This window comes from Zingiber officinale, chromosome 1B (genome assembly GCF_018446385.1).
Source record: "Zingiber officinale cultivar Zhangliang chromosome 1B, Zo_v1.1, whole genome shotgun sequence".
NCBI classification, from domain to species: domain Eukaryota; kingdom Viridiplantae; phylum Streptophyta; class Magnoliopsida; order Zingiberales; family Zingiberaceae; genus Zingiber; species Zingiber officinale.
The window spans coordinates 167830993-167844836 of NC_055986.1; the positions used below are offsets into that span (position 1 = coordinate 167830993).

The 13844-nt window shown below is 36.5% G+C and overlaps 3 protein-coding genes across 3 annotated transcripts; 2 read left to right on the forward strand and 1 right to left on the reverse strand.

The window, feature by feature from the left end:
* Positions 1 to 2283: 2283 nt before the first annotated feature.
* On the forward strand, positions 2284 to 3705 carry LOC122044803. The gene has a single exon (XM_042604957.1). It carries the CDS (start codon positions 2284 to 2286, stop codon positions 3703 to 3705), a length of 1422 nt encoding a protein of 473 aa, XP_042460891.1.
* Positions 3706 to 3711: 6 nt separating this feature from the next.
* Positions 3712 to 4960, forward strand: LOC121990146. The gene is made up of 4 exons (XM_042544358.1): positions 3712 to 3976; positions 4080 to 4198; positions 4303 to 4657; positions 4743 to 4960. Exons 1-4 carry the CDS (start codon positions 3853 to 3855, stop codon positions 4910 to 4912), a joined length of 768 nt encoding a protein of 255 aa, XP_042400292.1. The 5' UTR covers positions 3712 to 3852; the 3' UTR covers positions 4913 to 4960.
* A 5431-nt stretch (positions 4961 to 10391) lies between these two features.
* LOC122044819 (polyamine oxidase 3-like) lies at positions 10392 to 12600 on the reverse strand. The gene is made up of 7 exons (XM_042604958.1): positions 12365 to 12600; positions 12140 to 12282; positions 11352 to 11467; positions 11130 to 11218; positions 10913 to 11026; positions 10741 to 10828; positions 10392 to 10657 (listed from the first exon to the last, which is right to left on the reverse strand). The coding sequence occupies exons 1-7, from the start codon at positions 12598 to 12600 to the stop codon at positions 10574 to 10576; spliced, it is 870 nt and encodes a 289-aa protein (XP_042460892.1). The 3' UTR covers positions 10392 to 10573.
* Positions 12601 to 13844: the final 1244 nt, after the last annotated feature.

The following is a 13844-nucleotide window of genomic DNA, read 5'->3' on the forward strand; positions in this document are numbered from 1 at the left end:
AGTGATTTTCCATTGAGAATATTTAAATAAAAATTTATACTTATTTCAGTTTAAACCTTAATATAAAATCAATAATTAAATTATAATGGAGATGACAACTTTATTCATGCGGAGCCCAGCAATAGTGTTGTTTATTATCAATTTTATCCCTCGACTTTTATATATCTGAAATCCGGATCGAGATTAGTGGTGGCGAGGAAATGTTCCAAAAAAGATTTAAAGTGGATTTACTAAATTAATCAAAGATTAGTTTGACTAATTTGGCGGCCATCTTCTTGGTGCGGACTTGCGCTACGCGACGAGGGGACAAGAAGTCATGGGTCATAAAGAAATGAATATATATAAATTCTATGAAAGCTTCCCCATAGGATTTTCTGCGGTTGCGTACGTTATGATCCAACGGATTGCACTATTTTTATTTATTTTATTTTAAAATAAAATTAATCAGTTCATTGATATGGTAGATTTAGTTGGATGATTATAAAAGGATTAACTTATTTTCAATTAAAACATTTTAGGACGACTAATTCTTCACTTTTAAAAATAATAATTTTTTTTAAAAAAAAATGTGAAGAGGTCAACAATACTTTATAATGAATATTTATATACGGGTAAAAAAAACCAAAAAACACTTTTTTTATTAAAATTATGAAAAAAAACAGAGAGTTCCTCTCTCATTCATTCTCGATTCGTCAACGAGAATTTTTATTAAAACGTTTCGTTTACTTCTCTTTCATAAAAGTTTTTTTTTAGAATGTATAGTAAATTTTTATCTAATTCTTCACCTGGTTCTATTTCATCTCTTCCATAAGTTTAATAATAAATATAACAGTCCTATTATTTTGATGGAGAATAATCTATAATTAACTTTTCGAAAAATTTATAAATGAATAATTTCAACAAAATTTTTTAATTTCTTAGTTTACTATATTCGACTCTATATATTTCTTTATCCATAGAGCACATTGAATATATTGAAATAGTTAATAAATAAATTTATGATTTATCATTTTTACTTTTGTAGACTCTATTACTTAATATGTTTATTTTTGAACTTTTTTCTTTGTATATCAATTTTTTTTATAGAAACTATGATCTAATAGTTATTCAATGGTAACAATTATGATTTTATAATTATTATAAGTATAATATTATAGTAGTTTTGCTAAGAAATATCAATAGATACTATAATATAATATTAACAAAAAAAATACTAACATTAAATAGTGTTGATCAATGTTTACCAGAGATAAAATATTCATATTATAACAGTTATATAAAAAGAATATGAATCGGATAATATTGGTGAAAAATAAATAAAAATAATAGTTATGTAATTATTATGTTATAGTATTATTAATATTGATAAGAGTTAAATATAATATAATATAATATTAACCAATATAATAACGGAGCCAAGGGCGATGGTGAATAAAAGATAATGACATAGATACCTCCAGTTTAAACCAGTGTATTCAATAGCGGCGAATAGCGCGCTACATAGCGCGCTATCGTGCGCTACGACCAGCGAACGCTGCAGAGCGTTCGCTGAATCGCGATTGTCCCGAATAGCCCACGCTATTCGGGACAAAAGCGTCGATAGCGCGCATAGCGTGCGCTATCATGCCCTAGCGCCCCATAGCGGCGCTAAAATTACAAATTACTTACCAATAGCTAGGGCAAAGGTGAGTCGAATCGTGACTGTGGCAGAGGCGAAGGTAGGGCAGACTGCAGAGGCGACAGGCGGCGATCGGCGAGCAGCGAGCGGTGACCTGTGAGTGGTGAGGGACGGAGATTGGAGGTAAGTTTTCTCCTTCCTTTCGTTTTCTTCGTTTGGTTCCTTTTCCTTTCTTTCTCGAAGGAGCAAAAGCGATTGCGATAAGTTGGGCATTTGGATCGATCCAATGATCGATCCAGATATCCGGATCGATTCGTCCGCTTTCTTCTGATTTGCTGATAATCGATCAATCGATCATTTCGATCGGTCGATCGTTCATCCTTCGAGGAAAGGATCCGGATCGGTCGCTGGATCGATCCAGACCCTGGATCGGTCGCTGGATCGATCCAGACCCTGGATCGATCGCTGGATCGATCCAGATCCTTTCTGTTCGACCCTGGATCGATCGCTGGATCGATCCAATTCCTTGGATCGATGCAATGATCGATCCAGATGCCCTGGATTGATTTTTTTTTTTTGCTGATTTGTTTCTAATTAATTAATTATTTATTCTGATTTTTTTCTTTTGTTTTTCTAGGATTTTGATTGTCTAGTTAGAATTTGCAATGTCTACGAATTTATCAAAAAAAGATAAAAAAGATATTGGTTGGAAGTATTGTTATCAAAATGAAGGGGAAAAAGCTGTTCGGTGCAAATTTTGTCATCATATATCGAATGGAGGGATTACTCGCTTGAAGGAACATTTAGCTCAAACTCATAAAGGGGTTGCACCTTGTGTTAGTGTTCCGGATGATATTAAGAAAGAAATTAGAGAATCACTTGACAAAATTAGAGCATCTAAAAGTAAACAAACTGAATTGTTACGAGAGATCGGTGAAGGTCCCCAAAGTATGAGTACGCAATCATCAAAAGTTGGAAGTGTAGGGGGAAATTCAATTGGATGTTCTGGTAGTGGTGAATCAAAAGGTAAAGGTACTCTTCATGGGTTTGTTAGTTCCGAACCTCGACAAACAACTCTAAATTCGACATACAAAAAAGATTTGTTGGTTGATGTGAAGCGTAGAATTGGTCGTTTTATTTACTCTGCCGCACTTCCGTTTAATGTTGTGAATGATCCTTATTGGCTGCCTATGGTTGAGGGCATTGCGGAATATGGAAGAGGGTTCAAGCCTCCTTCAATGCATGAGTTAAGAACTTGGATACTTAAAGCTGAGGTTGATGGCATCAACCTAATATATGAGGAGCATAAAAAGACATGGAAAAAATATGGATGCACTATTATGTCCGATAGTTGGACGGATGGAAAGAATAGAAGTTTGATCAATTTTTTAGTAAATAGTCCCGCCGGCACTTTCTTTTTGAAATCTATTGATGCATCAGATTCTATTAAAAATGGGGAATTGATCTTTAAATATCTTAATGATGTTGTTGATGAGGTGGGAGAGGAAAATGTAATTCAAATTGTCACGGATAATGCTTCGAATTGCATTAAGGCGGGGAAAAAAATTATGGAGACTAGACATAGAATTTGGTGGACACCTTGTGCGGCGCATTGCATTGATCTAATGTTGGAGGATATTGCAAAGTTGAAGATTTTTTCTGACACAATTGAGCATGCTAAGATGGTTGTGAAATTCCTTTATGGTCATGGGACTATACTTTCTTTGATGAGAAAGTATACAAACGGTAAAGAAATTCTCCGTCCCGCTGTTACTCGCTTTGCTACTTCATTTCTCACTCTTCAGAGTATGTATAAGGTTAAAAGGCCACTTGAACAAATGTTTGCTTCCGAAGATTGGGTTAGTTCACCACTATCTCAAACAACTCAGGGGAAGGTCGTGAAGAGAATTGTTATTAATGATCCCAACTTTTGGCCACATGTTGCATTTTGTGTTAAGAGTGTTGTTCCTCTTGTAAGTGTGTTAAGGGAAGTTGATTCGGAGGAGAGATCGGCCATGGGATATATTTATGAACTTATGGATAAGGCAAAAGAGACAATAAAATTTAATTGTGGGGTGTTGAAATAAAAACTTATTTGGAAAAAAATTGATTCACGATGGACTCCACAACTTCATCATCCTCTACACGCGGCCGGGTACTATTTGAATCCGCAATTGCGTTATGAAGAAAGATTTTCTTATTGTGATGAAGTTAGAGATGGATTGTATACTTGCATGGATAGGATGTTGTCTTCTGATGATCGTCTTAAAGCAGACATCCAATTGGACTTATATAATAAAGCTGAAGGAGAATTTGGAACTCCAATAGCAAAACGAACAAGAATGTTGCGAACTCCGGGTAAAATTTTCTTCTTGTAACTGTTCTTGTAAAATTATACTAGCATTCATATTTTAAAATTATATACATTCTTGTAATTTTTTTTAATGTTATTACTTATTAGTCTCGTGGTGGGAACGTTTTGGAAGTAAGACACCCGAGCTTACTACATTTGCAATTCGAGTGCTTGGTCTCACTTGTAGTGCTTCGGGATGTGAAAGAAATTGGAGCACTTTTGAATCGGTGAGTATTCTAAGTTTCTAACTCTACTTGAATTTTAATTGTTTTATAATTTTCATATCATTGTTTATTTATATATATATATGTTTTCTTTTTTGTAATATTAGATTCATACAAAAAAGAGAAATAGGCTTGAACATGCAAAGTTGAATGCGTTGGTGTTTGTGAAATATAACTTCAAGCTTAGGGAGAGAAGTATTAGGAGGAGAGACAAGATTGATCCCATTGTAGTTGATGAAATTAATTCAGATGATGAATGGATAACTGAGAAAGAAGGTCCAGTTCTCCCCGTAACTACTAAATGGCTTGAAGATGATGAATTATTTGAAAGTGATCCTATTGTGAGTGTGCCATCTGCTACCTTTGAAAGTCTTTTCGACTCAGATAAGCGAGTCGAAGATGTTGAGGATATAGTTGAAGTTGCTCCTACGAATTCAAAAAAAAGAGTTGCTGAAAATTCAAGTAAGCACTAAGTATATGCAGATTATTTATTTATATCTACTTCACCTATAATTGATTCTTAAATGTTGTATCTCTTATATAATAGGTGGAAGCAAAGACAAACAAGCAAGGTTGAGTCTTGTTGATGTGGAAGATAATCATCTTGATGCTGAAAATTATGGAGTAATTCCAACTTTTGATAGTGGAAATTTTCCAACCATAGACACTATTGATGATGATAGTGATATAGAGTTGGATGATACTGATTATTTTTAAGTTATGTTGTTTTAATTATAAGACTTTTTAAATTGTTGGTATGGGATATTTTGACATGTAATGAATTATTATGATTAATTTTAGATTATGTTATTTTTATTTTACTTATATAAGTATATTTTATTTTTTAAAATTTAAACATTGACGTGCACGAAAAGCTTGCGCTATACGCTATGCTATTTACGCTACGCAATGACAAGACAAAAACGCTATGAATCAACGCTACGCGATTTAAAACACTGGTTTAAATCCACAAATTTCGCCCCTCCCCAGATTCTTAATTCTGTCTTGAAATGAAATATTTATATTGTAACAATTATCGACGTATTATTAGTATTAAGTATATACGGTATAATTATTTAGTAGTTATAAACTCATAACTACTATCTGATAGTAAAAAAATAAGGGTTATTTCGGAATTATATAAAAAATAAAAAGGTTTAGAGTATTTTTCCTAATTGATGCATTTGATGGATGATTATGATTATAAAATGGAAGGTCGTGGAAGGGTGCATGCACCGTGCACGTGCGGAAACAGAGGAAAAAAATCGGCAAATGGAGATCGGAGAACCGTTCACGTCTCTTCTGTTGTGCAGTGTCAATGTGTCATGGTAGGGGAGATGGATCGATTCAATTGGTGGTGGGGCCCACAGAGATGGGGCAGGCACACTGCCACTGCCACAGTTATAATCTTTGGGGCTGTTGAGTGTGTGTGTTTGATGTGATATATCCATCGAATTATTAATCTTTGGATTAGTAATTATTGATTATTTAGTAATTATTGGTGTTGTTTTCCACATTAATAGTGTGCGATTTGATTTGATTTGATTGTTAAGCAGGCAAACAGTGGGCAATTTGTCTCTGTTGTTACTTAGCCATTGTTTTTTAAATCGCGGTGCCAACTGAGCTTCCATTTTAGGGTCAATTACTACTTAATTACCGACCTTAATCAGCAATACTTATAGCCTCATAATGATAGAATTGTATTTGTCTCAGTGTACAGTAGTTACGTGAATTTCATATTTATACGCGACTTCTAAACCGTGGCGGATCAAATAGAGGGCGGCATCGATGGTCACCCCTCTTTATCGACGATGAAATGCTTGTGCTGCGTTGTGATCCATTTTGTATTTGTAGGTATGAATGATATTCACCCATATGATTGTCTTTTCTATCTATCTATGTGCTCCAATGTAAATGTCATGATCTATGGGGTTGGGTTATCATCATGAGGTATAGGGTTCGAATCTCGGTAAAGGTGAGGAAAATGTCTTCCTTATGTGTTAGTCACTATTCCAAAGACTAGTAGCCGCTCGTGATTTACCTCTTCCGTATTAGCTCTAGGACGAATTGGCGAGGGCGCTGGGGGTGAGCGTATTCACCTTTTACCACCATAATATATGGGGATGGGCTAATTTGTCACCATGTGATAAAATTATCAAATCAAGTAAGAATTTATTCTCAATAAAACCCATAAGAATACTCTCTTATTTGATGGCTTACTTATTTTCTTGATTTAGCTTTCTATATATGACTATGGGGTTGACTATATAGAAACGTCGATACCAACTTATGACCTTTTACCAAATCCAACGTAAATGTCATGTATCATTAATTTTTTATATATGGTACCGAAATATCTCACATGCCTTCTAGTCCTTGTTGAGAAGAATGTTTGATGGCTTTAGATTGCAGTGGATGATTAGGAAGCCATAGCCGGAGTGCAGATAGACAAGTCCTTGAGCCACCGAGATGTAGAGTCGCAACTAGGGATGTAAATGAACCAAACAGTTCACGAGCTATTCGGAGCTCGATTCGGTAAAAAGCTCGTTCGAGTTCGTTTGTTTATCTTATCAAGCCGAGCTCGAGCTCGATTTCGAGCTCGACAGTTTTATCGAGCCAAACTCGAGCTTAAGGATATTCGGCTTGTAAGCTCGCGAACATGTTCGTTCATAGGCTCGCGAGCCAAAAAAATGAGCCTTAAAATGAGTCTTAAACTGAGCCAAAAAATGAACTCTAAAACGAGCCAAAAAAACGAGCTAGCTCTAAAACAAGCCTTAAAATGAATTTTAAAATGAGCCAAAAATAAGTTCTAAAACGAGCCAAAAATAAATTCTAAACGAGCCCGAAAATGAGCCCGAGCTCGCTTAACGAGTTAGGCTCGTTAACTTTGATAATCGAGCTAATAACGAGTCGAACTCGAACTGTTCGCGAGCTTGATAATTCTAAAACAAGCCAAGTATTTGATCGTTGGGTGGTCGTCCACCAATCGTGCACATGCAAAAGAATATCTTTCATGTTGAATTCTACTTGCGCATAGTTGCGGCATTGAAACACGAAGGTGAGGGGTCACGGATGGAGTCTACATTGAGGGAGAGGAAGCTACGGAGGGCTATGATGGTGCCAACGAAGTTACAATCGAGGCATTTGATAACTCAATTATTTGACATATCCTTTTGGTTGATATTCGGAGATTTTGAACTAATTGTATTTGTTAATTGACACATTTTGGATTGTTTATAAATTGAGAATTATTTTGAGTTCAATTGTATTTCTTATCTTAATTCATGATATATTCCTCACAATTTAAATTTGGTCTTGTAGGACATTAGAATTGATACATGATTCAAGTGAAGTTAAACCAATTTAAAAGGAGGCTTAGTTCATTCAACCAAGTGAAGAAACCCAAAATCCTACTTGGGTTCGATTCAATTCCAACCCATCTCAAGGAGCAAACCCATCGAGCTCAACAAAGTCCAATCCCCTAACAAATCCCTAAAGCCTCACTTGAACCAAACCCAATTCCACAATTGAACCCGGTTCAAACCTAAACTTTAAAACCCAAATTTCACGCCGATGAACAATGGCTCGGGTTAGTATTCATCCGTGATTTCTTCATTCGTAGCCCCCGATCTTCTTCCTTCCTTATTCTCAAGCATCGATCCGTGATTTCACTCCACGTCAGCTTGTGGATGATTTTTTAGGTTCGAGAGTCTGGACCGAGTCTGGGCCCTCGGATCGCCTGGGCACCTGCGACCCGCCTAGGCCAACCTGCTCTGGGTGCCCAAACCTGCTCCGGGCACCCGGAGTCATTTTCTTCAGCAATCTTCTCCCTGTAAGAAAAGGTCAGCTCGGGCAATCAAAGGTTATATTTACTCTGCAAAATAGAGTTAGCATAACATAGCAGATAGGGTAGTAATTAGATCCTGTCTCCTCAAGACCAGGATATAGTCAAGATCTCAACTTAGGCTTTCCAAATGGACGTAAGTTAGATCGACGCCTACAATTCCCTCAACGGGGAACACACCCTCATTGGATCTCTCCTCCAGTTGCTTACCTTCAAGTACTAACTGCAGTAACTTGACTTGCCTCTAACCCACCAGGTCTTTTCGCCAGTTGTCAGGTCCGCTGACCCAACTTGACTTTGGCCCGTTGTTAGGTCCCACGAACCCAACCGGACTTCCCGTTAGATATCAGGCCCCGCGGATCTATCTGAACTTCCCACTAGCTATCAGGTCCACAGACCTAGCTGGATTTCCTTTTGTTGTCAGGTCCCTCAGACTAGCCAACTCCTACACACTTGGTAGAAAATGTTTGACAAATATTACATCTAACTTTAACATATTTGTCATATATCAAAACCAGATTATTAGTGCAACCTGCACCAACAGAAGGCAAGGTCGAGATTGTGCGATTAAAGATGAGTGCCAAGTGATTGTACTCAGGGTTGCTAGTCGACTGAGGCAGACGCAGAATGTTTCTGTGCCCAACGACTATGGAGACAGTCGGCTAACCAATCGATTGCCAAGGACCAATCAACTGATAATGTTATCAGTCGATTGGTAAAGAGTCGTTGAACATAATTAGAGGTTTTGTGGAGTACCATTGGTTGTATCTAGCGGTAGCATCAATCGACTGGTAACTTTACAAGTCGACTGGTAGTAGAAAAATAATTTGGATGTCTTCCCCCAAGCTCTATATAATGGAGCTTCGAATGACTAGTTTGGATGACGAAATTAGAGATGATTAACTTCTAATTAAAGTCTCTGAAACTCTCATTGTAATTCAAGATCTTGATCGAGTTTGTGGTGAGATTTCTCCACCGATAAAGAGGATTATACTAGTAGGAGTTCCGGGGATTGATCCATTGACAGATTGAGGAATCATCCACCTTATAGACATGTCGTGGAGTAGGAGAATTATCTATGAACTACGTTAAATAAACGTGTTAGGATTTGTTTTCCTTCATATCTTCTCAGTCTTTAGGTTTAGCTTTCGTTTATACTTGTTGTTTGTACTTCCACTGTGCTAACAAGTGTAGAAAAGTGATAGAAGTGAGTGATCGTCTATTCACTCTCTCTAGCTGATGATCAAGATCCCAATACAAATCACCTGGGTTCAATGTAATATGAACCTTAGATTTACATCATCTATGGACCCTCATATGATAGAGAGTCTCTTCCATATATGTTCATAACTTTAACGATTGTGATTCAATATAAACAAACTTTCAAACCACTTATTTTTCAACGTTAAACTAAACTCCCGTACACATAAAATACTATTTCCATCCACTCTCGTATTTCCATTCAGTTTTCCAACACCTTCATTTCTAATATTTTATTGGAAATTTTCCTTCACACACGTTCGTGTCGATAGTAATCTCTCTTCACATCCATTTGTCTCTCAATTAAATATTTTCCACCCTTCCAAAATTGGCCCATTCCACCTTTGAGAGGGGCACATTAAGCCCAATCACTACAAGAAAAAAGCCTTACAACAACGATTTTTCACCGTTGTCGTAGCCCCTTTCGGACTGTTGTTAAAGGCTGTGTTGTTAAAGGGGGTACTCAAAGACAACAGTTTTTAACCGTTGTCTTTGAAAACAAAGACAACAGTTTTTACAACGGTGAAAAACTGTTGTCTTTTCCTTCAAAGACAACAGTTTTTCACCGTTGTCTTTGAGCGTCTACCTTTAATAACAGGGTCTTCAACAACAGTTTTAAACTATTTACGACAACAGTGAAAAACCGTTGTCTTTTTTTGATAAAAAATAAAAAAAATATTAAAATTTATTATACAATTTTCTAGTATTATAAATCATTCAAAATACTAAATTTGTAAATAAAATTTAACATATAATTTTCTAACATTCGAAAATAATATTTACAACATTCCGAAGAAATTTCAAAAGCAACCAACAAAATGACAACGACACTATTAAAACAAAGGTAGAACAACACAACATCCTAATCCTAGAAGAGTAACACAACATCCTAATCTTGATATCCAGTTTTGAAGAGTTGGATCATTTGAACTACTTTTACCATGTACAACACTAGAAGAGTAATAAAACACTGCTTCTTAATTCTCCTAATCCTTCATCTTCTTCATCCTTGCCATGTTTGCATCGTACTTGGATCGAAGTGGACCAAGTAGATAAAGAAAGAAGATAAACTAAATGCCTTCATCTTCTTCATCCTTGCTTCTTAATTCTCCTAATCCTTCATCTTCTTCATCCTTGCTTCTTAATTCTCCTAATCCTTCAAACTCCATCGGTAAGAAGAAGATAGAGAAATGTCACTTGATCTAAACTAAATGCCTATGAATAATAAAAAAATCTGAAATCTCATAAAGTAGACTTAATTCATTAATAATGCATCATATTGAATGCCTCTCCATGACTAGCTTAATAGCCTGTGCTATAGACATGTCTTCATTTGTTTCATACCTGAGTTTGTTAGCCTGTAAACATTGAACAGTCATTTCACAAGAGAAATATTTCCAAGTTATCAGCACTGCAGATATAAGGTTAATAAAGAACTTGCCTCTTCCAGAATGGTTTCAAACACCTTACCAACTTTTTCCACTAGATCTTGAGGCACTTGATGTCCATCACCATCAAAGAGTGCGTAGCTGAAAAATAGAAGTAAATTTGTCTCCATAAGATTATAGTCTCCATGATCAGTGATATCTGTTAGCTATTCAGTTAACCATTACCTCTCCAAGTCATGATCATACAAGACATAATTGTCACCAGAAGTTCGATAAATTGGTAGACCAAGTCTTCCAATCCAAGATGCCAATGGATTCTCGTTGCAGACACCATGCAACCTGAAGTGTCCAAATTAAAACTTCTAGTCACTGAAATTTTGAAGGCTGGCCACAATCCTTTTCAGAAGGAATGAAAACAAAAACACAAAAAAAAGAAGCATACCAGGCTGCTCCCATGTCAACAGGAAAACCAAATGAGTAGTTAGTGTGAACTCGACCACCAATTCTATCCCGAGATTCTAAAAGCACAACCTAAGGAATAAAAAATAAACTTCCATGTGATACAAATTTACCCAGCCACTTCACACACTGCATTCATATCAGAACTTAGAATCTAATATGTAAAGGCAACTGAAAAAACTGTTAATTTATATCGACATAACACCTGAAAAGCTGCATTTTTCAGTGCATGAGCAGCTGCAATCCCTGCAAATCCACCACCAATGACAATGGAAGAAGGAGAGCGAGATTGCCTTGCTTCAGTCTTCTGATAGAATGATGCTGCAAGAAAATTTAAGTCAATATATATATATATAGATATATATGTTGATGTGAAGCAGTAAAATGCAAACTAGAATATATTTTAACACCATGAAAAAAAACATAATTAATAATAAATCCAACACAAGAACAAGCAACATATTCTGTCGTGTTATATATATATTTACCAAATGCATTTTCCTTCCACATGGTTGAACTCTAAAAATAATTCAGAAAGTACCCCAATAATAAGACTGACAACAGAAAACACCCCAAACATAAAAATTTAGTTTTATTTGCAATTATGACAGATAATCATAATAAATATTAAAGGGATGTAACATAACTTAAATACTAGCTTCAGTATTCCCACAAAAAAAAGATATGTAACATAACAATATACTGATACAAAGAAAACTAAAGGGATGACCATTAAAGGAAAGAATACCTTAAATAAAATGAATTCAGAAAGTTCTCATAGGCTCTGGATTAATCCTTTAAGTTTACTTTGATCATGAGCTAAAACATTGCAGTGAATAGATTTAAATCGAAGTAGGTAAAATTTCCATTTTGGCAGCCTGTATACCTCACGAAACCCATCTGCAATTTCACACTAGAGGTTGAAATCGAGCTCTTAAAAATCTTTAAACTTGATATACCGAAAGCTGGAATAGAGCAGGAGGCTATACTCACCAGAAAAATCCAAATTGATGCTGGAAATCATTGAAAAAGGGATGAGTAGATTCAAAACTCTACTAAGCTTGAACACCAACATCTCACGACTGGAAGCCCTAAGAATTGACTTGAAATCAGTCAAAAAATTGAAGATTTTGTGACTAAAAATTTATGCAGAAATATGTCACAAAAAGGACTCTATTTGGGCAGAAACAAGCATAAAAAATATGTAAGGAACAAAACCCCTCAAATGATTTGAAAATGAGGGAGGCGGGGAGGCGAAGGGTGTCAGTAACAGTGGCGAGTACACGGAGAAGAAGTTCGTCCAAGAGCAGCAGAGATCTCTTCCTCCATCGCAGGTTCGTTTTCATTAGGGTTTGTGTTTGATCACTGAGTCGCATGTTGAAGAGTGCATGATAGAGAGGCCTTTTAGTTGAGGCGGCAGCGACGCATATGGCAGAAGCGAACCTGAGGCCCATCTAGGATGGAAGGCAGTGGAGCATCTAGGGTTTTCGACGAGAAGATGCAGGAGGAAGAAGTAGAGGACACTTACTGTTAGTGGATTTCATGTCGGAGGTCTTGCCGATGAGGGCGTCCTTAATGGACTCGTGGACTGCTGCTTCTCCTGCGCGGCTCCGGTGAGCGAGAGATTGTGAGAAAAGAGAAAAGAGGGACGGATTGAGAAGATAAAAGGGTGGAATGCGGCGGCAAAAAACTTTCGGGGAGAGGGAAAGAAAAAAAGCGGGGCAAAAATTGGCGAAGGGGAAAAAACGGCGAAGGAAAAAAAACACCAGTATTCAACATCACTTAATAGACAACGGCTTTTAAAAACTGTTGTCGTAATCCCAAAAAAAAACGCACATAGATAACAGTTTTCAAAAACTATTGTTGTAGCATTTAAAAACCGTTGTCGTAGTCTTAAAAAAACATAAATAGACAACGATTTTTAAAAACCGTTGTCGTAGGCCAAAAAAATTGCTAAAAGACAATGGTTTTTGTTAAAATCGTTGTTAAAAGGTAAAAAGACAACGATTTGGTATAAAACCGTTGTCGTTTGAGTGTTGTTGAATGATATTTTTTTTATAGTGAATGAATCCTTATTTCTCTCATTGTATCTGTGTCAATAGTATCATAATAGGAACATAATAAACAATTATTTACTCCTTTTATTTATTTTTAATTTAAAAAAAAATGTTTGCTCCTCATTCAGGTTCAATGAAGAAATATGATAACAAAAGATGAATATATTCATTTTCAACATCTCCGTCAACCCGTCTCAACATCAACAGACTCATAATAAACCACGAATATGCTCTTTGTTGCCCACGCGTTCCTGTTCAGTGGGCATTATGCCTCATGACCTCCAAATCTTTGCTTCAAATCCATGCCTTTCACTTCTTCCCACCCCACTCACGAAGCGAATATTATCTCAATAAGTGGCATCTTTCAATTCGTAGTTTTTCCTATTTTGCTGTCGGCTTCCGAACACCCAATCGCCGCCGTGATTGGTACGACTTAGTTCCAGCATATCTAAAGGACCACGAGATTGACGACACGTGTACAACGCGGTGCTGCCCGTTGTCGCGCACTGGCGAGGAGTCGTCTTGGCATCGCGACTTTGTAGTGGGTGCGTTCCCAGCGAACGCGTAGATGTGGCAGATTGTGAACCGTTCGATGTGAAAATCCCAACGTGATTGTTCCCATCCGATGGTTGCTATCAAAT